Here is a 25969-nt window from a genome sequence, read left to right on the forward strand (position 1 = left end):
CTTGACAATGACCCAAATAAGGTTTGGGTTGGCATTGATCATGAGAAGAAAGTATAGTGGTAGGGCCTGATTGTTGTGAATTGGTGGCTGATGGACGCCAATTTGGACGATTCCGAAAGGTCGTGGGATTTATCGTGACTGGTAGTGATAGGGAAGGTGGTTGAGCAATCTGAAGAGATGCTTCTTTGTTGAGAAGTTTCTCATGAAGTTCAACAAAAGAAATTGGCGTGTCACGGGAATTAATGGCATCAATGACATATTTATACTCATCACTTAGTCCTTCTAGAACCCGATCAATAAGATCCTCATCATCAATTAGCTTCCCTAGAAGAGCAAGTTCATCGGTACGAGTCTTTATCACCTGCATGTATTCACTAATTGATTTTGAGCCCTTGGTACACTACTTTAATTGTTCCTTCAATTGTTTAATATGACCACGAGATGGTTTGGTGTAGGTATTAGCTAAGGTTTGCCATGCATAAAGGGAAGTGGTGGTGTGGGCAATAAGCGGTTGTAGTGAAATGGAGATGGCACCAAGGAGAACGCTAAAAAAGAGACGATCTTGACGCTTCCAGGTTATGTACGCCGGATTTGGAGATGTAACACCATTGACAGTGACGATGGGTTGTGGTGGAGTTTGAGTGCCATCAATAAAGTGATGAAGATCATAACATTCAAGAAGAGATTGGATTTGAAGGCTCCATGTGAGATAATTGGTGGATGACAATTTGGTGAAATTGGAGAGATTTATTGTAAGGAGAGGATGTTGAGGATCTTGAGAGTTTTGGATAGTAATAGGGTCGTTGGTGGAAGAGGAAGTCGTATGGGAAGCTATTGAAGGGACTAGTGGCGTAGTTTTAGATATATGTATATAAAGGATCGTGATGTTTTTGAAGGGAAAAAGAGAGAGGAAAATATGCTCTGGAAGATTAGGCTCGTGATACCATGTTGAAATAGAGAGAAGAGTATTGAGAAACAATGGCTTAAGTTTTCTATTGATTAAGAGTGTATATATATACACAAGATGGGGCACATAGAAATAGGAAACTAGCCTAGAGTTAGGGGATTACAACTAATTACAAGGCACATAAATAGGAGACTAGCCTAGAGTTAGAGAATTACAACTAATCACAAGAATATTATAATTGATTACAATAATTTAAAATTTAAATAAAATTTGTTATAATTAATTCTCTAATATAGCCAAACTTCTATATTTTGCCTCAGCAGTTGATCGAGAAATCATATTTTGATTTTTTATTTCCAGGAAATTAAAGAATCATCCAATTTGATGCAATAACGAGTAACTATTTTTGGGACATACGACAAGATGCCCAGTCCGAGTCACAATATGCCAAAACTCGACATTCATTCAACGCTTTCATTAAAATTCCCTGCCCCAGATTGCCTTTAACATATCGCACTACCCTGAGAGTAGTTTCAAAGTGAGAGTCCTTGGGATCATGCATAAATTGACTTGAATGCTTAAACGCAAAAGTAATGTCTGGTCTTGTGTGTGTTAGATAAATTAATCTCCCTATCAACCTTTGAAACACGGTTTTATCCTCCATCCTCTTGTCATTGCATTCTCGATGCGACTCATCGTCGAATTTTATCGTTGTGAGCTTCAAATTTTGTATCAAGGGAGTAGCTGCTGGTTTTGGACCTCCTAATCTAGTGTTTTCAACAAGTTCGAGAGCATACTTTCTTTGATTGATCAATATCCCCTCAGCAGACCTCAAAACTTTCAAACCTAAGAAATATTTTAACTCCTCTGGTCCTTCATTTTGAAGCTTTGACTTAATATATCCTTGAGCTCATTGATCAAATCCATGTTATTTCCAGTGATCATCAAATCGTCAACATAGATAAGCATTACTACTAACTTGTCTCCCTATTTTTTGGTCAACAAAGAGTAGTCGTATTTACTCTGCTTATAGCCAGCATTTAACAGAGTTTCAATCAGCTTCAAATTTTGCCGACGCAATGCTTATTTGACTCTATATAAGGACTTTTGCAGTCTACAAACCATGTTCTCCCCCTGACCTTTCAAGAAGACACATATAAACTTCCTCATCAAGATCAACTTGCAAGAAAGTGTTATGGACATCCATTTAGTGAAGGAACCATCGAAACATTGTTGCAAGGGCAAGAATGAGGCGAACAGTGGTCAACTTGGCAACAGGAGAGAAGGTATCACCATAATCAAAAGCCTTCTCGTTGTGTGTAGCCCTTAGCAACTAGTCAGACCTTATAATGTTCAATTGCACCGGATGCCTTATTTAACTCGATAAACCCATCTACAAGTAATGGGAGTCTTGTCCCTGGTCAAAGGAACAACCTTTCATGTATTATTGGATTCCAACGCAAATATTTATTCCTTCATGGCCTAAACCCACAAGGGATCTTTAATAGCTTGTGAATAGGAATTAGGTTCAATGATGTTGGAAGTAGAAGATAAAAAAGTTTTTGTGTGGTGTGGTAAATGTGAATATGTAATAAAATTAGAAATAGGATACTTCCATGGAGATGACAGAGCTGAGGTAGATTGACAGGAATGAACAAAATCATGTAACCAAGCTGGTGGTCGAGACACTCGAGAAGATTTACGAACATGAGGTGACTCTAAATTAGGAACTGAAGATGTTTAGGGACTAGGCAAACCACTGAAGAGGTGTTTGGAACATTCGACAAATGCGGAGAAGATAGTGGAGAAGAAACATTTAATGGAGTATGTGCAATAGTGGATGAATTCGGAAAGGACTTCGTTGAATATGTATGAGCTGGAATGCTTGTTGAGGATGAAGGTGTGTCCGTACTTGGTGAGGGGTCATTAAGGATGAGAAATTCTGAATCATAAACAAAAGGATGAGATGGAAAAAAGATTGTGTAAAAGCTGAGGGAAAAGAAAAAGGAAAATGGGATTCATGAAAGGCAACATCACGTCTAACTAATTAACTGAATATCTTACAGATTACAAACTAACTAACTACTCTCAACAAGTTGTAATGCCAACAGTTTTGTGAAAGCCAATAACCGATTACCTTTAAAATCTCAAACGACTCTACCAATAAAGCTAATATTTGGAACAGTAGAGACAACCATCAACATTAAGGCAATACCAATCAGCTGGTGGTCTTTGCCATTGAAACAAAGCATCCATTCTCTATCGTTGGGGAACTACAATGCTGGCTGTCATCGAAATATGTTACCCACGCAATGTCACGACTGAGAATCGAGTAAAAAGAGCAGCAAGAATTCATAAAAACAATATCATTGCATTGTTTCCATGTTTGCCAAGCAAGAGAAGAGAAAAATAGACGCCATGGGACATCAAGCTCCCGCACAACATTGTTATCAAAGATATTAGAGCAGAAGAGAAAAATCAGCCACACGATTGGGCGAAACCACACGTTCCCATAGTGAGCGAGCATGTGGACAGTCCCGGAGCATACGGATTGCGGATGCAAGAGGAGTATTACAAATCTTGCACGATGGATAATCGGTGGAAGTACGCTTAGCTTGTTCGAGATTCTTCATGAGCTTTTGACGAAAAGCTGTCTAAAGAAAAAGTCGTATGTGTTGTGGAACTTGTAAGCACCAAAAGGACTGCCAAACTGGGGAATGTGAATCCCAATTGAGTTCAACAAGTGAAAAATAAGCCGAGTTGATGCTGAATTAATATTTCGAGCCCCATCTCCACATGTAGCAGACAACTATATCGATACTGAATGGAGGACGAATGCCAAGGATGTATGGAATAGTGTTACTCTCCAACAATAATTCAAGGGCCTCAATATTTCAAAAACCATCCATTGTGAGAAGATCAGTAATGCTAACATTCTCATCAATGCTGTTAGAATTGAAAGCTTGACGACGGAGAGGTCTAAGCTGTGGCACCCATGTATCATCCCAAAAGCGGACTCTCAAGCCATTTTTAACCAACCAAGTAATATTTTGATAAAAGTCCTCCCATATAGAAGTGAGAGCTTACCACAAAGGGGAGTAGTTTGATCGTTGGGTAGACAATGGGTATAACTAAAATATTTTATATTTCTCACGAAGTATAGTTATCTAAAGAGTGCTTGGCCTAGTAATTAAGGCATACCCAATTTTCAATATGAAAGCTACATTTTACTCAGTCTTTGGAAAAGTCGAGTCTGTCACACCGTAATTTAAGAGTTAATTATTTATTTATATATTTATTTAATTCAGCAACTAAATTAGGATTTTATTTAGGCCAGTAAACGAACCGAACGCACACGAATGGAGGTATGTTCATTTAATAAATAAACGAACACGAACATAAACGAACAAAAAAATATTGTTCATGTTCATTCATTAAGGAATATAGCTTGTTCATGGTCGTTCATTTAAATGATAAACGAACGTAAACGAACACAAACAAACGAACATAATAAATGAACATAAACGAACAACACAAACACAAAAAACAAACTTATTCGAACACAACAAATGAATGTAAAAAAAGTAAACAACAAAAATAACAATTTAAAATTCATTAATATCACCTGCAACTTTAGAGTTAATTTGTTCGAATACGACAAAAACATACATAAATCATAAATAAGCTATATGAACATAATAAAGTCTTAAAGTTACTTTGTTCAACAAAACAATCTTCTTGAAATCCAAACAACTTCAATAATCTTCGTAACATATTCAACTTGCCATTTGTTCGAACATAAATGAACGAACATAAACGAACATATAATCGAACGTTCACGAACGTAAATGAACGAACTATCCCTTTGTTAGTGTTCGTTCATTTAATTAAACGAACGCAAAATCTTGTTCATGTTCGTTCATTTAATAAATAAACGAACATAACAAACTTCCCGCCGCACGGTTCATGAATAGTTCGCTGAACGTTCAGTTTATTTACATGCCTAATTTTATTTAAATTTTTAAAAAATTGTAACTTACAAAAAATCAAAGGCCTTAAAGGATAGTTTTCCCTTTCTTATGTTTGGGAGGGATTTTAAAGCCCCTCTCACTTACCTAAAAGTTTCCCAAAATAGCTATCTCATAGGCTTTTTCTCTCTAATTTTCTCTCTCTTTCCTCTTTTAATTTTCTTTTCTCCAAGAAACTTCAATCCTTGTTTCGTCCTCGACCATACCTCCGTTTATTACACCACATGTACCATGATGTTCCCATCGTTATTTTGAATCCACTGATGTATGCCTTATCATTATCATCGTTGGCGTTTGAAGGGGTAAGAAACTAGAAGTTTTTGATGTTACGAAAATGAACACTTCGTCATTCACCATCGTGAACCGAGCTTGAAGAGTGACTTAAAACTCCATTTTCTTAATTTTACTACTTTTTTCAAAAACTTTCGACCACTAGGTCACCGAACGCGTCTATGCGCATAGGGCTTAGTCATCGTATGGGGAGAATTTTCTATAATCGGGTCAAATCGACCCATATTCCGACCTGACCTGATCCAGCCTAAATCCAACTGGCCTAATTCAGTCAACCCAACTCCAACCATCCCAACCCAAATTAGTCCAGTCGAACTAGACTGAAATGGTCCAATCTAGCCAAACTAAGAAATTAACCGTTGATCGATGTTGACTTTGATCGTTGATAGACCTTGAGTTTTTTTGAAAACCTTCATCTTGATCTTTTTTTACGTCTTGAGTTTAATTTTGCAATTCATTTTGCTAAATTCTAACTTGAAGGAACCAAAATAAGCTTGTTAACCTAAAAATACATTAATATTTTTAGTATTTTTACATGATTATTGGATTTTAAATATGGAATTGATTTGAGAACGTATATTTATGAAGGTACTCGTGTTTCTCATAATTGAGAGTTGACTAGATCTGGCGTTTCTCGTCCAGTAGATCCGTATGATTCATGCACTGTGAGATTTAGTCGTATTAGGTTAGTGATATAATTTCTCTCGAATCGTAAGATCTAACACTGTTGCAGATTATGATAGGTATACCCAACAATAGGATACTCTATCATACTTTTTAGACCATACATATGTGTTCTCGATGGTGTTACATTGTTGTTTTAATTGATTTATCTAAATTATTCTAGATTTTTGGTAACGCTAAATATTTTTATTAGGCTCGATCGATCAACCGAAAACCGCCAAGATGGGGTGAATTGACCTTTAAAAATCTTTGGTGTGAAAGCAATAAAAGATAAGAATTAGACACAATATTTATAGTGGTTCGACTTTCTCAACCAAAATCTACATACACTATCTTAGATTTTAACAAATTCACTAATTTGATCTTTCTTTTTTTAGGACAAAGAGTAACATTTAGAACTCTAGTTTTTCTTAGGCTCAACTAAAACCTCTCCCCTTTTACAAAGGATGTTTAGTAAACAATAATACCTTACAAGGTAGGTTTTTACAAAGATTTAAACTCACAATAATAAAAACAAAAGATATGCAATTAAGCTATATACACTTCTGTACAAGAGAAAAATAAAGAAAATAAAAATAAATTTTTTTTCTCTTGATCTCTAAACTTTGATAGGTTTTTGTTCGTTCAAAATTTAACGTAAGTTTTAAAAAAATTGAAAGTTTAGGTACTAAAACTAAAACGGACCAAAATTAATATTTTAGGTACTAAACACGTTAAGTTTTTAACGGCGGGCACTGAAATGAAACAAAAACTAAACGCTTGGTATGATTTTGAAAAATTAAAAATTTAAATACTAAAACGGACAAAAAATGATAGTTTAAGTACTAAATGTATAGGTTACCCTAAAATCAAAAGATTTAAATTTTAATATTATAAATAGAATAAAATAATTTAGAAGATGATCCCATAATAAATCTTTACAATATATATAATCTAAATTAATCTATTGGTAAATTAAATACCAATTTAATTTATCAAAATAAGTGAGCTACCTATGCAATTTTGAAAAAATTGAAAGTTTAAGTATTAAAACAGATCAAAACTAATAGTTTAAGTACTAAATGCATAATTTACGCTTGATTTTATTTAATAAATTTAATGCTTTGTGCAAGTGGACAAAATGTTATTGGTGATAAACTCACTTTAGTTATTTTCAGTAGGGGTGTTCACAGTTCGGTAAAATTGAATTAGTCAATCGAATCGAAATTTAGATTAGTTAATCGATCAGTTAATTTTAGATTCGATCAGTTAACAGTTAATGGGTTTTTTTTCAAATTTCAGTTTCAGATAATTCGGTTCGAAATCAGTTAATTAACCGAATTAACCGAAATTATTAAATATTTAATAATATATATATATATATAGTATTTAGTTCTAGGGTTGTTTGAACTCATTTTTTTACCGAATTAACGGATCAAATTAATCGAATAAACAAAAAAATATTAAATATTTAATATATAATATATATTATTTATAAATTTCGATTAATTCGGTTATCTGATCAATTAACGGAACTTAATTTAGTTCGGTTAAATTTAAAAAAAAATCAGTTAATAAAATTTAGATAATTTGACTTAGTTGACTAATCGAATTACCTATTTGAATACCCATAATTTTGAGCATATAGTTGCAGACAAAGGAGAAAAACAAACCTAAATGCATGTTTATCTTATCAAGGCGTCTGTTTTTACACATGTAAAAAGGGTCCCAAAAATATTCTCAAAAAAAAAACTTTTATGCGTCAACGTGATTATTCGGAACCACACTCATTTCCAAATTTTCCCATTTCAATGATAAAAATATTACTTAAGAGACTGAGAACAAACACTACTCCATGGTTTAAAAGAAGAGAGAGAGAGAGAAGGGTCACAACTCAAAAAGCCGTCTCCCTTCATTTCTCTCTATTTTGCTTAGTTGTTTAGGTTCTCATATGTGCCGAGTGCCGATATTGCTCCCATTACGAACATTTCTTTGTTCCTTCTTCCCGTATTGTTTTTTTCCCTAAAAAAAGGTTCTTTCCTGGTTTACCATGGTGGTCTATGCAATGCTGGGTTTCCTGGTCTTTACTGGCTTGCAGCTTCCTTTGGTACTGGCAGGTTATGTTTCGCTAGCTTCATGTTTTTACTTGCTGAGCTTTACTTACCCTTTTAAGCAAGTTGTAATTGTCATTATCACTTGTTTTTCCTTGTTGTAAAATATGCCATTTTGGGCCATTATTATGCTTTAGAAAAGGGGGTTTGGTGTATCTAAAGAGCCCTGAAAATGGGTTTGGGTTTTAAACCAGAAAGCTTTCAATTATGATTTGCATTCTTTTCAAAGTTCACTCCTTGTTCTGTTTGATAATAACTGTCATTAGACTGTATGAGCTACCTGTACTTTGTATGCTTTTTGGCTAGCATTGGTTCACTGTTTAATGAATTTGAACACAATGGCTTGTTCAGTCAAGCAACTATTCAATTTATGAACCTGGCTTCAAGGATTCCTAGAGCTCTGTGTTAAAAATTAATGGCCAAAGTGGTGTCATTACAACTAGATTTTTCTTACTTAAAAATGATACGGAAATGCGTTTCCTATAGCATTGACTTGCATAGTGCTAAGTAATGGTCGATTTCGAATAATGGCAGTCAATGTGAATTTGAGGTAACAAGACCTAGGTACCTTTAATTGGATTATGCATTCTAGGTTTGAAGTTGATTGAGAGTCATATGTTTAATTCTTATTCATGTTTCCAGTGATTGCCAGTAATCTATTTTGCAAGTAATTGATTACAAAGCGATAACGATTAAGGACTATGCTATTGTTGCTTACTCATCTGATTGATGATGCAACTACTTTTGCAGATTGCCCCTTAGATATGAGTGCATCAAATTTTGCTCTTGTGGCTTCTTTATGCTCGAATAAAAGTGAAAGAGGAAAGTGTTGCCGCTATATGACAAATGTGACAGGCAACCTAGGAGTTACCTCAGATTTATCTGACATCTGTATCCACTACATATTGCAAACCATGCATCTGTATGGAGTTCCACGAAATGCTACAAATTTCTGTGGATTTGGTACGAAGATTCCCGTTAGTTTTAACTGTAGGGATCAGACTACAGTAATGCTGATGCTTGAGTCTCCTGAATTTATGAATGTTACTGTGAACTGCAAACTGCCACTATCACATGAAAAAAAATGCCGAAAGTGTTTAAATGCTGGCATCAACTGTGTTCATCATCTAGTTGGATCTCAAGATAATATGACATTGAGTACTTGCCGAGATGCGACCTTTGCTGCACTTGCGAGCCGAGTTGACAGCACTTCAGCTGTTGAAATTGCAAGTTGCTTTTTCCAATTTGAGGGATTTAACATCCCCACAGGTATAATTTGTTTCATAAAAACCAGTTATTTAATTTTGTACGGGTATTGTGTGTATATATGTATATATATCTTTTGGGATAATCTTTTGCAAAATTTCTCGTACTTTTTGCAGGGCTCAAATGTTTATGATTTTCTAACGTACCCAATTCCTTGTATTTCATCTTATCAGGGGTTACAAGAGCCAAGAAGCATTATTTATGATCCATAAACATAAGAAATGAAACACAAGGATGCCTGGAAAACTAATGCTCCTAATATAATATCGTTTTAAAAATGTGTTTTTGCTTTCTGTTTGAACTGCATTGAGTTTTCATAAGTAATCGAACTTTTATGCCTTTGTTCCAACTATGATGCTAGTTTCAGAGTCACCCGTGTCTCCACCTGCCCCTAAGGTTTCTCCTAGTCCATTAGTTGCTGCTGCACCGAGTCAACACATATTTGGAGTACCTCCAAACCAAATGCACCATGAATACCACCTAACGTCTATTCTTGGCATTGGCATAGCAGTTACTGTCGCTTCTGTGATGGTGCTTATAGTTTTGATAGTCTTGATTTGCAAGAAAAACAAAGAGTTGGAGGATTCTGATATTACAGACAAGAATTCTTCAAAAAAATTTCCTACTCGTAGGCCCATGCAGAAATTTCAGGAAGGTTTGTTTTGATATCACCTATTCTCCTTTGATAATGGCAAGTTTTGAGAACCATTTTCTCATCGACGGGTATTAACTTGCAGGTACTTCATCAATGTTTCAGAAATATAGCTACAAGGAAACAAAAAGGGCAACTTGCAGTTTTAGCACCGTCATTGGACGTGGAGGGTTCGGGACGGTGTACAAAGCTCAATATAGTGATGGATCAATGGTAGCCGTGAAGCGGATGAATAAAGTCTCGGAGCAGGGTGAAGAAGAATTTTGCCAAGAGATAAAACTTCTTGCTAGGTTTAACCATCGACATCTAGTTGCTCTAAGAGGATTTTGCATTAAAAATCGTGAGAGGTAGTTCATTCTTTTATGTATAGCCTGGTGATTGATTCATCTACTAGCAAGTTAACTGCTTTTACTTTCTGGCAGGTTTCTAGTGTACGAGTATATGTCAAATGGAAGTCTAAAATATCATATTCATTGTATGGTTCGCCATTCCGTTTATTTACTTCATTATCTTCTTCTTTCTCGTGTTATTTTTCTTCTTCCTTTTGTTCATTCCATGCTCTAAATGGATATTGTCTCATATTCATGCAGCCCCCCGGAAAAAACCAACTGAGTTGGGAAACCAGAATACAGATTGCCATCGATGTGGCTAATGCTTTGGTAATAGCTGTTTTCCAAATTTGCAGTTTGTTTATGCGAAATTATCATCTCATTCCTCATACACGGTCTGTATATACAGGAGTACCTTCATTTTTATTGTGATCCACCTCTTTGCCACAGGGACATCAAATCAAGCAACATTTTGTTGGATAAGAATTTTGTTGCAAAGGTATCGTGTCTATCAAATTGTCAAGAGCATTTCGTTTTTCTCTCTTCATATACATATGTTTGGATAAAAAACGAAAAGGGTACAAACAGGTACTGAAAAAATTCAGGAATAAACCTCTCCATATAAGAACTTGTTTTCCTATAAAAGCATCAAAGAACATTGCTTTTAAACAATTTGTGCTTTCTGCATAAGTGTATCCTATAGGTTGCAGATTTTGGCTTTGTGCATGCTTCAAAAAATGGTTCTATTTGCTTCGAACCGGTAAATACTGACATCCATGGAACTCCAGGTTAGCCATCATTGGAAGGTTAAAAAAATTTCTCATTGCTGTACTAAAGATCTAAACATTAAATAATTTTCAGGTTATATGGATCCCGAGTATGTGGTCACTCAGGAGTTCACAGATAAAAGTGACGTGTATAGCTACGGGGTGCTACTTTTGGAGATGGTGACTGCAAGACGAGCCGTACAAGATGGTGTGAATCTGGTAGAATCAACCCAAATACTGTTGGCATCAGAGTCGAGGCTAATTGAGCTTGTAGACCCCAGTATCAAGGACTCCTTTGGCTTAGACCAACTTCAGACGGTTGTGACCATTGTGAGATGGTGCACCCTGAGAGAAGATCGAGCTAGACCTTCGATTAAACAGGTCCTCCAGCTCTTGTATTAGAGTTCAGATCCAATGCAAAGTGGGTTTATACAGGCCGTTGAAGATGAAGATTATGAAGGTAGTGATGGAAGAGGACGGATAAGCGGAGGGAATATTCCTAAGAGTGAACCACTTTTTCACAGCGGGGATGGAAGATATCTGGCTTCATCTTCGAGTACATCGAGGTCATACTGTCGTTGAAGCTTTTTACTAGAAACCAGCTCACCGCGATCTCCTCAAAACGTACTCTCCCTTTGAGGTCAATCCATGAACTAGCAGGTATGCATTGTCTTTGTTATGCAATACCATCAAGCTTGTGACTTGTACAAAAGTGGAGGGAAGGGGGCTCTAAAAGGTGGGATCTTTTTTGGATAACTGAGACATAAATGTAAATTTTGCTTGTGCCCTTGGATTGTGATATTGCAGCTAGTCATCAAGATTGTCCTTTACAGGTTCAGAAACTAAGAGAGATGCCTTGGTGCAATCAATTCCATTGAAAAGTAAATCATTTGTGTTCTTTTGCCATCAGAATAAAGTAGCCAACATCAGAGCAGAAAAAAGAATGAAGCAATATATATAATATATCCTCTAGCAACGTACTGCATAGAGAAATTTCCTCTTGCTTACTGGTTCTTCGTGCAAGATCACAACACCTCTCACCTTGTCAAACAACTCCTCAAGCTTCTCCATGCCGAACTTTCGACATTTTCTTGTATCGTTGTTGGTAAATTTCTTCAAAGCAACACAGAAAATTCTGCAAGAGTAACAAGAATTCAACTCATATTTAAACTGCTCAAGATTAGAATCCATTGGGTAGTCTTAGTGGTAAAAGAGAATTATGTTTTTTCTAGAAGTCTCGATTCGAACAACTGCATTCTTTATCTAAAGTAATTATGGAGTAGACTCTATTTATGATCTTTAGTTAGAGTTCCGATCCTATCGTGTTCAGTATTTTGTTCTATTAAGTTTGAATAAATGGATGTCTCTTATTTTCATATGTAATGGGGTAAGGGGAGGTAAGATAGTAGGCTGCCCCCAACATTAAATTGAGAACAGCTTTCGTAGGAGATCTCCAAATTATGAAATGCCCTCTATGGGATTCGATCTCACGACCTCAAGGATAAAAACTTTGTACTCTACCAACTGAGCTGGATGGTCATTTCGTTCTATTAAGTTTGACAATTGGAATAATACAAAACGACGCCGTTGGGATTTGGATAAGATAAAAAGCTTAAAAAATGTTCTTCGGTTTCAAGTTTCGCAAGCTGCTGGAGAAGTAATTCGATTTACACACTCCAAGGTTGCGAGAAATGGAGAGTTTGTCGTGCCAGAAGCTCCGACGAGGTTATTATCCCCCAGGATTCCTCAAATGCCAGCTTCTCGCTCTGCTGCGTTTCTTTCTAGCTTTGTATTTCTTTCTTCCCAGGACTATAAGTTTCCAAGAACAACTGCTTCACTGGCTTTAAAACCCACCAAATCGTCGGCTTCAACAGTTCGGACAACCCCATCAACAACGACCACAGTTACAAGCACAGACACCGCCTGTACCAAAAAGGTGTCTCCTTTCTTAACCCCCCCTTTCTTTTATTCAAGTGCTTCATTTTATGTTTGCAATTGATTTGTATCTCAAAATATGGAAAACCCTTTTCACAGTTTGACTAGAGATTCATAGAGTGGGAAACCCTTAGTTTACTTTGTTGAGCACTTAGTTTAATGGGGTTTAACTACTTTTTATAGTTTTGATGTAAGAGTTCAAAATTTTGATTGTTGTTGTTGTTTATGTGGATGGTTAGGTTTTGATTCCAATAGGATTTGGTACTGAGGAAATGGAAGCTGTTATATTGGTTGATGTTCTGCGTCGTGCCGGGGCAGAGGTTAGCCTCAGGGGAACCGCGGCTTGAGATTCAAGCATCGGGAGGCACCAGATTGGTTGCTGATACCGCAATCTCCACTTGTTCTGATCGAGTTTTTGATCTAGTAGTATTGCCCCTTAGTTCTACAAATCTTTGGTTTTCTTATTAGTTTAAGATACATGTCACCATGACTGCATATTCCTAGGTTTATGTTTTGGAAATTCGAGACTCTCCCAGAGGAAACGACCCACATGACATATGGGATTCATCCTGCTCATTCTCTTTTGGAGAATAAGGCTACATTATACTGATTTGGTAAATTGTTTGTACTATATAGTTCATGTAGCAATTAAAGTTTGCATACTGTTTGAAGGGAGGAATGCCTGGATCAGCACGACTAAAAGATTGTGAGATTCTTAAGAAAATTACAAGCAAACAAGCCGAGGAAAAGAGCCTCTATGGAGGTATATCTACTGCTCTGGCAGTCATACTTCTCCCTTGGGGACTCTTGAGAAGGAAGAGGGTGAGTACCGGTTTATATTAGAATTTTTGTTTCCTATCTATGTATTTTGATTTCTAAATTTGATGTAGTTTTCTATGCAAGACAACTTGCCACCCTGCATTCTTTGATCGGCTTCCGACCTTCTATGCTGTCAAATCAAATCTTAAAGTTTCAGGAGAGCTTACTACAAGCCAGGGCCCAGGAACTTCTTTCATGTTTGCTCTGGCCTTGGTAGAACAGCTTTTCGGGGAGTTTGTGGCCAAGGAGATTGGAGAATTATTGGTATATCGGTCTATTCTGGTGTTTTCAAAAGCCTATTTATGGTAGTTCGCTGTTTCTTGTTCGATCCATGCATCCTGTATCCACCATGATACGCCATCTCAAAAAGTTTCCGGCAATGAGTTATTGACTGCAACTTTGTAAGCATGCATTTAACTCTATATGATTACTGTTTTCCAGTTCATGCATTCTGACGATGATAAGCCGAGAATGGAAGAGTTCAACAAAGTTGACTGGGCTGTTGGTCACACTCCTCACGTGAGTTATTACATGCTTTAGTTGTTTACTTTCTATGTCAATAGTCTGGCTTTTCTTGCAACAATTTATTGTGTGTTTTATTACAAGTTCAATGCAGAATCTTTTGTTTCAGCCATTTTTTCTTCCTCCACATGCCTTTTATTGTTGAAATGTTTTCGGCAGGTTCTGGTTCCTGTTGCAAATGGCTCAGAGGAGACTGAAGTAGTTACCGTTGTTGACATTCTACATCGTGCAAAGGTGGATGTTGTGGTTGCTTAAGTTGAAAAATCGGTTTGTTTTGGCATCTCAGGGTGTAAAAGTCGTAGCTGACAAACTAATTGGTGATGCCGCAGAGTCTATATATGATTTAATCATACTTCCAGTAAGACAAAACAAAGCTTTTTTAATACAAATAATTTTAGATGCATTCTGTTACACCATGTTACCATTTAATCATACTTGCAGAGAGGAGTTACTGGTACCGAACAGCTACAAAAATCTAGGATTCTCAAGAAGTTGCTGAAAGAACAAGATGCAGCTGGAAGAATATACGGAGCCGTTTGCTCTTCTCCCACAGTCCTGCATAAGTATGGACTGCTGAAGGTAGAGTCTCAAGACTGGAAATAAATTATTTGACATTTATATTGATTATCATTCAGCAACACCGATAACCTCAGATGAATGCAGGAGAAAAAAGCCACTCTCATCCCTGTGCCATTACGGAACTCACCAATGCAGTAGAGGGTCCCAAAGTAGTTATCGATGGTAAACTGATTACAAGCAGGGGACTTGCTACTGTTCGGATTTCGCACTCGCTATTGTCAGCAAGTTTTTTGGGCATGCAAGGGCTAGAAGTGTCGCAGAAGGTCTTGTTTTTGAGTACCCCAGGAGTTTAAAGATCTAATTTAGATAAATGGCAATTTTTCCAGATGCCATAAGTTTATATAATCCCTCCAACGGAACATCTAATGGAAGGAGAAAACCATCAAATCAGAAAAAAAAAAGCCCCAACTGAATCAAAATTAGGAAGTGGATAAGATATCCATTCCGGTGGGATAAATGACTTTGATGGATGAGACTTGGGAATATTTCCCTCTGTTTGAAAGTTCTATGGATTGTAGAGTTCAAATCTATGATTGCAATGAATCAACCAGATTATATTCAGATTCTTGAAAGCTAAATTGTTTATTCTTACGGCTGTTCTACAAACAAGAAACCCAGAATCAAAATCTATAGCTTGTTTCTTACAACATGCAAACACATAAATTACATTTACAAGCATTGGGGTAGAGTGTACATAAAGGTATAGGAGCATCCATCTATCCTACAAGCCTGCCCTTGTTGTTAAAGTTAAGTCGAGATCGACAAACAGAGATCAAATCCACCAAGTGAAACTAAATCAAGTTCATAACTTGAAATTCAAAACCCTTTGTACCTATATTTACAGCTGTCTAGCTCCTATGCAGTATTATCAAGATAATAGAAAATAGACACAGGCAGCAATTGTTAGACCATATCTGGCTAAGATTGTGCATCAAAGAAACAATTCTACCATCAGCAGTTCGTCAACTCTACCAAGGGCCTGTCAGTGTTCTTCTCAAGCATTGTCTTCTACCTCCCCATGATTGGTTCAGTTTTTCTAGCATCTGTTCAAACAAGACAACCGAGGGTGGACTATCAGCATTATAGTTTAATAATGAGGCTAGCAAACAGAATGGTAAACCTCTTCCCACTGGACTTGGTGAAATTTTTAATAGTAAGGGATTGTTTGTTTGTCTCTTAATAGATTCATTCAGCGTTGAATGTTAAATCGTTCAGCATTCAACACGTTTGTTTCGTACCTCTGAATGATTCAATGCTGACTAATTCAATAAAACAGTGCTGACTGATTCAGCACAAAAGTACATTCTAAATGATTCAAAGTCATTATCAAACAGTATGTCACATTTAGAGCTAATTCATACAGAGCTTCTGAATCATTCAGCATTTGAATAATTTAACGCTTAATCATTTTGAAGTAAACAAACAACCCCTAAATTTACAACTCATCATTGACTCTTTAATCCAATAATGGGTCAGGAAAAAATGTATGTTAACACATTCTTTATGTGGCGACAAATTGGTTCTAATTATCTTTTCATCTAAGCACGCTGAAAAAATCTAGTTTCCATATCCATTTATAAGGAAGAAAACGTCTATATTTTTAATCTCATAATGATAAAATACAGAGTGTGGTATTCTTCACCATGTTAAATGCAGTGCATGAGAGGAACATCTAAAAACAAGGAACAACAATTAAAATCCATAAGAAAACACGTGTTTTCTAAATTTGTTAGGCTCTGGAACCCATCTAAAAGCTAGTTTCCTGTATAGGATTATAAGAATGTATAATATAAATGCAATGTGGAAGCGCTGGAAATGTGCATTACCTTATTTTTCTGCATTTCCATAACTTCTTCCTGCACCAACCAAAACACAGTGAAGGAGGTCAATTCACCCAACCTTAAAAAATATAAAGAATCTTTAGTCCGGATACATTACATACCTGTTTCCTCTGCAATTCTTGGTTCATTTCTTTAAGTTTTGCAACTTCAGCTTCAAGCTCCATTGTATAAGCCTGCCAGTAGCTCAGAACAGTTAATACAATCAGTTGGTTTTATACTCGGAGTGGAAGAACTCGACTTAGATCTCAGTCTGTAATTTAACTTTTGAAATTATAGACATCATCTTAACGACACATTTTTATACATAATCACTGATCTTGAGAGTAAACAGGTTTGGTTAGATTTTATTACACATCTCACCGTCACATTGTGTAGTCTCTACAGGAATATCAAGTAGAACTGAACTCAGGCAAAAACATTTCATACTGATACAAACAGAATACCCTCACCAAAAACAGTGCATTGGACTAGACCTTTTTCTTCCTATTGACACAAACAGTTGCAGCAACCTTTCTTCTTATGTAGAATGCAGTAGCTCTTTACTGGCAATGCATTTGATGTGTTAACCAGAAACCATAACAATCCACTATTTTCACATAACCAACATACATAAATGAGATAGAAATCTAAAGGTGAAACAAAATACAATCTGATAACTAAGCAAGATGGAAAACAGTGTAGTGGCTCTATCACCCAACTAACCTGTTTGCGAGCTCGTGATCTAGACGCTGACTCTCTGTTCTTAATCATTCTCCTTTGCCTCCTCTCAACTACTTTCTCCAAAGCTGCACTGCGTTTTCTTCCCCGGCCAAATGCATAAGGAACCGGTGATAAAGAAGAGTTATCTATGCTGTTGTTTGAAATCACATCTGAAGATATATGGTTTGCAGGAGATGCTAAACCAGCTATTCCCATCCCACCACTCTGCAGCCCAGTAGATTGAACTAGATTAGTATTCATTGCTACCGAACCCCGAGCTCCAGGGCTAGCAAACCGTGTGGTGTTTATCAAGTGCATAGATGGACCAAATGCAACTGTTTGTTGCTTGGGAAAGATCGGCTGTTGTTGTTTTTGCTGCTGCTGCGGTTGTGATGATTTGGCTACACTCATGTCTAATGGTAGCCTTGGAGGCTGACTAAGAACTGAGCTATTGTTACTCAAAAAACCATTGTTTCCATTAGTTTGTTGAAATCCAAGTACTAGACCAGAGTTGTTATCAAAGAATCCAGTGTTATTTGGCATTCCAACCTGTTGGATATCTTCTCTTACTACACCTGCCCTCGCCAAGAACTCCTCCAAAGTTATCTCTCCCAATGTCGGTTGCTTTTGTGGCAAATTCGCTCCACCAACAACAGCACCACCCCCATTACTTACATTTTTAGTACCATCGTTTTCCTTAAATAAGTCTTTCCATACTTCTTCAACTGTTTTCTGACTCAGAGTCCTCGGCAATGTCAATGAACCTTGCCTCTGCAAATTACCACCAGAAACACCATCTTCTCCTCCTGGAACTGAAGCTGTCATCACAGCCTGAGTCTCTCCAGCAGTAGATATGTTTCTCAAGAGTTCATCCATGTTCATCGATCCAAAGTCCTTGCCGAGACAACCGAATGTGTTCTGCAGCTCTTCGAAGGTCAACGAGTATATTGATGACTGCCTACCCAATAGGAAACTGTCCATTGCCTTTGATCCATTCCCTTCCATACTTGGAGCTTCACCAAAGTTCTTGAAATTCAGATTAGATCCCATTTCTTGTATTGAACAGAAGCAAACACAAATGGACTCTATTCAAATGCCCCTATAAATCCAAGGTAGATGAGATGTTCATATCATTCACTTTCCCTTTCATATAACTTTTTCTTCAAACCAAGAAAAGTGTACGTTAATTATACGCTCTAGCCAATAACGATAAAAACGTTCATGTCAAATCTCGAAATTTAAAGATTCTCCAACAAATAGTACAAAACATACAACCATACACATAACCAACCAACAGGCAAAACGCTAAAAAAAATGCAACCGGAAATATTAATATTTTTTTATCGTTTCCGGTAAAACGCTACCTAATAGGTTAATATTTTAACGTTTCCGATTGCAACCAAAAAATATTACTTTCTCCTTAACATTTCCGATTGAAGCCGAAAAAGTTAAAATATTAACGAAATTAACATTTTAAGTAAACCTCTACCGGAAATGTTAAAAAATATTAACATTTCCTTAGCCTTATATTAGGCTGCTGCCTTTCTTTAGAGATTCCCAACCAGCAAATACATCAAAATTATGCCGATAATAAGGAAAAAGATGAAACTATTCTTTGTAATTTTATTTCACAATACAGAAAACAGATCCAAAAACTCTTCGTAATTTTATTTCATAATCCAAAACCCAGATCCAAAAACTAAAGAGTAAAAGAAATTGCATCTAGAAATTAATTAACAGCTAACGAGCATCAAACTGCCAGTATTAAGACTACTAGTAAACAACAAAACAATTGAAGCTTCAGCAAAATCTAAAGCCAACCCATTATTCCAAATCATAGAACCTATCAACACCATGTAAACATCAAGAAAAAAATCAACTGAAAAAGAAGAAAAAACAAATAATTCCATCATAGAACAGACATATAATCAGCTAAACGAACTACAAGTGCAAACATATCTTCCTTAATCCATTTAAAAAAATTATCAATAAATAAGATAAATTAAAAAATAAGAAAATGACAAAAAAATAATAAAATGAAACAGGAGAGGGAGAGAGTAAAGAAGAGTCAAAGAAAGAGACGCTCCTACTGTATTCACCTGTAAAAAATTATTTTTGCTAGTATTTAATTTTTGATTAAAAAACCAAAAATTAAAAATAGAAATTCCTGAAAATCGAGAGAGAATTGCTGAAGCGAAACGGGGAGACTTCAACTGTATGGAGGCGACAAGTGTCTACTTCGGCCTCTACATGGATCGATATTTAAGGAGCCTTCCAGGTTTTGATGGATATAATTGTAATTTCACGTTTTTATGATATTTATTAGCCGTGGATATTGCGCAAAGTGGACCAATAATCATTGAGCTTGAAAATTTGATGTGATACTTGACCAATGAATAATAGAAACATGGAAGGTTTAGGACCGTCAGATCACCTGTCGTACAAGCTGATCGGATGGTAGATGTTTGGAGTTGTACTACTTGATAACTTTATTCTCATTTTTTTCATGCCTTTCAAATTATTTTACATTTTAGAGTCCGTTTAATTGATCATAAATGATTTTTTTTAATAATTTACTTAAAATGAATTATTTAAAAATTGTTTACGTTTAATAAACTATTTAAAAAATATTTTACGTATAATGAATTATATTTTCTAAAAAAATGATTTTTGAAAAGTTATTTTACACATTTCGAAGATATTGTATGAACCATTTTTTTTATTGTTTGATGCATTATAATTAATTTTATGAAAAATGTTTTACGTTAATTGATTTACGCAAAATGAATTATTAGAAAACAGTTCTCAGAAAATATTTTACGTTGTTTAGATGATGTTATGTAAACCATTTCTAGTTGATAAATTTTCATATTATGAATATCAAATATAATAAATAATTATTTTATTATCACTGAGGACCTCAAGAAATTAAAATAATTTCTTTATCACCGAACTCACTTAATTCATATAATATTATATTAATATTAAATATATATATAAAATAATATTACTCATTATTAACAATTTGATAATATTATTTTATAAACATAATAAATTATATTAATTATATTAATAATGTATTATATATTATTAAATTTAAAATATAATTATCATATGTTATTATAATATAACTAAGTATATATTAATATAATATTATAATTATATATATATTAAATATTTTAATAATTAATTTTTCATTAAAATGATATTAAATAAATAAAATAATACTATTTTGAGTGTTTATATTTTGGAGTGAAAATTAGGAAAATGTTTTACAGAAAATCATATAGTAAAACATTTTACCGAACATACAGAGGAACTAGGAAAATGAATTGCATTGAGAAAAACCAATTACAACTATCAAACACTGAAATATATTTCCCATAAAACTAATTACAACTATCAAACACCGGAAAACAAGGAAAACATGTTGGATTAAAATCCATAAGTATTGACACATATTTATAATGTATATTATTATCATAAAATATGACATAAATTAAGTAATCAATTATGTTATAAAATCATAAGGTATTAAAGTTGTATTTATAATTCGATGAGGGTTTGAGTTATAAGTACATACAGTAATTGATTCTTGATTCAGTTATATAAAGGGTTATAGTTTTCAATAAATAAATAATATTGTATTTACATCCCGTCATAGAGTTTATATTTAAGAGAACTCTATCTTCTTTGAAGATCACAATCAAATAAAGACTTAAAGAGTTCAGTCTATCAATTAATCCAGGTATGGATGTTCATGGACGGTTAATCGTACCGTTTAGCCTACAAGGTATGGACGGTTCATGGACGGTTAATCGTAACATAACTATTAGTGGTTAACTGCTATTAACATTTCAATTACATGTTAACATATTACAATTATTTGTCAAAAAATATTTATAATTTATACTCTAAAAAAATGTATAAGTTAAAACATATTTATTAGGGATGGCAATGGGTCGGGTCGGGTCGGGTTTTTGGGCCACCCGACCCGACCCGAGAAGAAAGGGTTCTCCACCCGTGACCCGACCCGACCCGACAAAATTAATGTTTCACCCGACCCGACCTGACCCGAATATATGACTTAGAAACCCGACCCGACCCGAAATAAAAAAAAAATTTAATTCAATGAAAACAGTGACTTAATTGAAAAAAATTATATATGGAGGGATATTATTGTAATTATCCCTAAATATATAAGATAAAATTATATATATTTTTCAGGTCGGGTCAGATTTTTTTTACCCTAAACCCGACCCGATTCGACCCGAATAGTGCATTTAAAAAAAAACCCGACCCGAACCCGAATTTTTTTTAAAAAAATCCGACCCGATCGGGTCGGATCGGGTCGGAACCCGTCGAATTCGGGTTGAGTTGCCATCCCTAATATTTATACCAATGTAAGTGAATAAAATAAAATAAAAAGTGACATCATCGTCATCGTGTCGAATCATTAAGAATTATTTAATTAAACTGTTATCTTTTACTTTGATATTTCGCTTAAGGGAAACATTATTAATTCTTATTATGTTCGTTTTGATGGAGTTAAAAAAAAGGGTTCTATAAAAGTTTAGCCTTATTAGTATTTTTTTTAATTACTAATAATAATGACTTGTAATTGAGAGTAGTAAGGCCAATTATAATTCTGCTTTGACAGATTCTTTATAGTAACATGCTTTGATTAAAAACAATATTTTAATAATAAAACCCTTTTTAATAATGAAAATATGATTTGCCTATTTGTTTTATATATCCATCTATTGCTTCATAATTTGTTCAGTATATCATGTTTTTAATTATTATTATTTTTTGAATTCACCAAAATTCATAAATATTTTGATTATTTAGATTATTCAAAATGTGCTTATATCATTAATCTCAATTGATACATGTTTTTGTGTTTGGTTTGAGCACTGTTATTGGGAAAAGTAAGTTCTAGTGTGTTTGGTTAGAGCACTAGGATGGGGTAGGCTAAAGCCTAATTTTAACATGTATTAATTTTGCTTATGAGTATTTTATGATACATATTTAATTTGATTGAATTTATTCCGTTGTAAATTCAATTTGATTTTAGTTTCTTGTATCGTGTTTTGATTAATTTGGTGAATCAATGATTAAATTTTTTTGAGAAATAGTTAAATGTTTAGGTTTTCAGTTTCTACTAACGTCGTTTAGATAACTTTATTATGGGTTAATTCGAAAATGATGAAGTGATTAGAAAATTCAGTTTCGATTTTTTATTGTTATGGATTATAGAATATATATTTAGTATTTATATATTCGATTCAGTGATTAAAGATTTAATTTATTAGTATGTACTCTTGATTTTGACTTTTGTTTAAATATTTATTTATTTTTGGGTGATTTATGAAGTTATGAATTAAATGCATGCTTAAGAAATTCTTCAGAAACAATCAAAGACTAAAGTTTCTGGTTTTTGATAGCACCATTTATATAACATTGTTTTGGGTTATTTCGAATATTATAGTGCAATCAGAAATTTCAGTTTTGATCTCTGATTGTAATAGAAATATTAAATTTGACCAATAATTCCAATATGACTTAAGTAAAGCAATAAATCATTAAAGTGATATCAATTATAGAAAATATTTTATTTTTAAATATAAAGGTTATGTATATGTAACTTAGCATATATTAGTATTGATCAATCCAAAGGAAAATTAATAATTGACATAATCGTATGTACAACTTTGGTAAGAAGCATATGATAATTATTTGGTTTGATGTGTGAGTAATAAATCGGCTCAAAGGAAATTTTTGCTTAACATGTTCTTATTATTAATGTTTGGTTACCGCGCCAGATATCACTTAAGGTTAATATTTTGTCTAAAGATAAATTATTATTATCTTGACATAAGGTTTAAGTGTATTCAAATTTATTATTATTTTGATTATCTTTTAATTAATTTAAAGAGAAATTAAGAGAAATTGATTGATTGATAATATTTTTAAGGCTTTATGTATATTGTTTAATGCAATATATGTATATATTTAATTCGGGTTTTTAGTTTTGATTATTGGTTATATATATATATATATATTGAAACAAATTAATTCATATTATGGCTATGTCTGATAATTTGATAGATTAGTTGAGATATAATGCCGTCAAAATGACTTCTTTTGTGTAGACTGGTTTGTTTAAAACACAAAGGTGATAATGTATTTCTTGTGATTCATGTGTTTATTAATGGAACCAAAGGAAAATTAATATTTGTCCAGATTTTAAGCAACACATGTGGTAATAGTATGTGACAACACTGCAATAAATTTTTCAATTTACGATGAAATTTCTACATGACATTCCGTATAACGTCACAATATATAGTATAAAGGTGACATTCATTTTTTTCATCACATTTAGTGATTAATGATATATTTTTATGACAATTTTAAAAATTATCATTGATTTTCGTCACTATATGTTTGGCGCCAAAATTTCCCTCCAAAAAATTTGATGGAAACTTTTTAATGACATTTAGATCAAATGGTGACGTTCTAAAATCGTTTCCATTGAAATGAATGTATTAGTGACGATTTAATTTGAAATAGTGACATTATACATTTGTTACTAATAAGTTTTATGCGAGACAATTTGATTCATTATATTTTATAAGACATTAAAAGTGAAGTTTTATTATTGTCACAAAAATAAAAAATAACGACATTAATTATTTGTCACTCATCATTAATATCTCATTTTTATATGATAATTTTAGAATACATTATAAAATTATGTCACTGAAAATATTTTTAGTGACAATTTTTAAATACTTTAATTTTAATCGTAAAATTTCAATCTTTGAAACATAAAAAAAATGGTATCGTGACAGAAATGACTAGGTTGATGAAATATAAATTAGGAATTGCACATTTTAGGGTTTTGTTATGGGAGAGTTAGACCTGTAACCATTTTTTTTCTCTTTAGTTGAGGAATTGTAATTTTATTTTCTCTAATATATTTTAAAAGAAATTCTCTTTAATATATGCTAAAAGAAATTTTCTTTTTTTTTGGATAATCTGTATTTATTACCCAAGAGAAGCAGAAGACTGCTACATATGAACCAGTACTTTACAAAGAAACAAATGTTTTAAAAAACAAAAGCCCCTAGCAACAGATAACCAAAAACCAGTACAAGGTGATCAACAGAGGGGGAAGCGCTTCAAGATATCACGCAATGTTCCAGCTAGCGCAGAGAGTAGCGTTCCTCGGATCTGCTACGTTGATAGAGAAACCACGCAACCTAATTCGTACGACAGTTTTTACATCCTCAAGGATAGTAGACCACGGTCTAGGGACTCCCCCAAATAACCTGTCATTTCTCTCATTCCATATCCAGTACACATGGCTCGACAAAGCAAGTTTAAGCACTCGCGTGATGAGGGATTTGCCTTTAAAACAGTGAGTGGCCCAAGCAAGCTCGCCATCCCAGTGAGAAGCTCGACGATTAACACCACAGAGCTGCAGAATGGCCTTCCAGAGATTCCCCGCGTAGTCACACTCAAAGAATAAGTGGTTCCGTGTCTCAGACTCCAAGTTACATAACAAGCACTTATCATTATCTATGGTAAGTCTCATTCGCAACAGCCTAATCCTGGTAGGAAGTCTATCCAGGATTGCCATCCAAAGAATAATAGAGTACTTAGGGATACGTCCAGCCAACCAAACTAGATGATGCCACACAACCTTTGGTGCCTCAGGGCGAATGGCCTCCCAAATCTGCCTTGTACTAAGTTCTTTGCCCCGATTAACAAATAAATGATGAGCATCATGTCTCAACTTCAGCAATCTCCTGAAGTACCAGCTAGAATTAGAAGGTAAGTTCAACTGCCAAAAGTCTGAGCTTTTAATAATATAGGAACGAATCCAAGCTACCCATAGGGAACCCTCCTCTGCCAACAAGTTCCTGATAAGCTTAACGAAACAAGCTTTGTTCCAGCCAAGGATATCAATGACCCCAAGACCCCCTTCAGACTTTAGAAGGCATATCTATTTCCAACTCACCCGAGCTCCCTTCGCAGGCAGATCAGCTCCCTTCCAAAAGAAGCGAGAGCACAACTGTTCCACCCTCCTGATCACCGCAGCAGGAACCATAATCTGCCTACACCAATAGTTAGTTAAACTGAAAAGAACAGCACGTATAAGTTGGAGCCTACCGGCAAAGCTCAAATGCCTGTTAGCCCAAAGGTTCAACCGTGCCCTTATTTTATCAAGAAGAGGCTGACAATCAGCTATAGTAAGCTTCTTTGTAACCAGCGGGATACCCAAGTATCGCACAGGGAGCTTCCCTACTTTAAACCCCGTGTTCACACTTAGATCTCTACATTGATCAGCTGATATCCTAGCAACAAACATCTCGCATTTATTGATATTTAATTTGAGCCCAGAGAAAGAATAGAAGACATCCAAGACAGTTTGCACACCAATGATAGAATCAATGGAGGCTTTGCAGAAAATGAGGAGATCGTCGGCAAAGAAAAGATGAGTCAAGCCTATCATTTTGCATTTGGGGTGAAACTTAAAAATGCCTCTAAG

General features: G+C 34.6%; 1 protein-coding gene and 3 pseudogenes across 1 annotated transcript; 3 read left to right on the forward strand and 1 right to left on the reverse strand.

Moving 5' to 3' along the window:
- Nucleotides 1-7919: 7919 nt before the first annotated feature.
- On the forward strand, nucleotides 7920-11888 carry LOC120145055 (annotated as a pseudogene).
- Nucleotides 11889-12370: 482 nt separating this feature from the next.
- On the forward strand, nucleotides 12371-13597 carry LOC120145335 (annotated as a pseudogene).
- A 3-nt stretch (nucleotides 13598-13600) lies between these two features.
- Nucleotides 13601-15490, forward strand: LOC120145053 (annotated as a pseudogene).
- Nucleotides 15463-18719, reverse strand: LOC120145052 (ABSCISIC ACID-INSENSITIVE 5-like protein 7). Its single transcript, XM_039158961.1, has 4 exons — nucleotides 17413-18719; nucleotides 16812-16883; nucleotides 16696-16725; nucleotides 15463-15912 (listed from the first exon to the last, which is right to left on the reverse strand). The coding sequence occupies exons 1-4, from the start codon at nucleotides 18457-18459 to the stop codon at nucleotides 15838-15840; spliced, it is 1224 nt and encodes a 407-aa protein (XP_039014892.1). The 5' UTR covers nucleotides 18460-18719; the 3' UTR covers nucleotides 15463-15837.
- Nucleotides 18720-25969: the final 7250 nt, after the last annotated feature.

This window comes from Hibiscus syriacus, unplaced genomic scaffold, assembly GCF_006381635.1.
Source record: "Hibiscus syriacus cultivar Baekdansim isolate YM2019G1 unplaced genomic scaffold, ASM638163v2 tig00110893_pilon, whole genome shotgun sequence".
In the NCBI taxonomy this organism is placed as follows: Eukaryota; Viridiplantae; Streptophyta; class Magnoliopsida; order Malvales; family Malvaceae; genus Hibiscus; species Hibiscus syriacus.

What these genes read in the sequence shown, in the direction of transcription:
- LOC120145052 (XM_039158961.1), bottom strand. Translation starts at nt 18,459, where the DNA reads ATGGGATCTAATCTGAATTTCAAGAACTTTGGTGAAGCTCCAAGTATG. An exon ending in GATCACGAGCTCGCAAACAG is followed by an intron (nt 16,884 to 17,412) that starts GTTAGTTGGGTG and finishes AGCTACTGGCAG; the next exon opens with GCTTATACAATGGAGCTTGA. An exon ending in AAGAATTGCAGAGGAAACAG is followed by an intron (nt 16,726 to 16,811) that starts GTATGTAATGTA and finishes TGGTTGGTGCAG; the next exon opens with GAAGAAGTTATGGAAATGCA.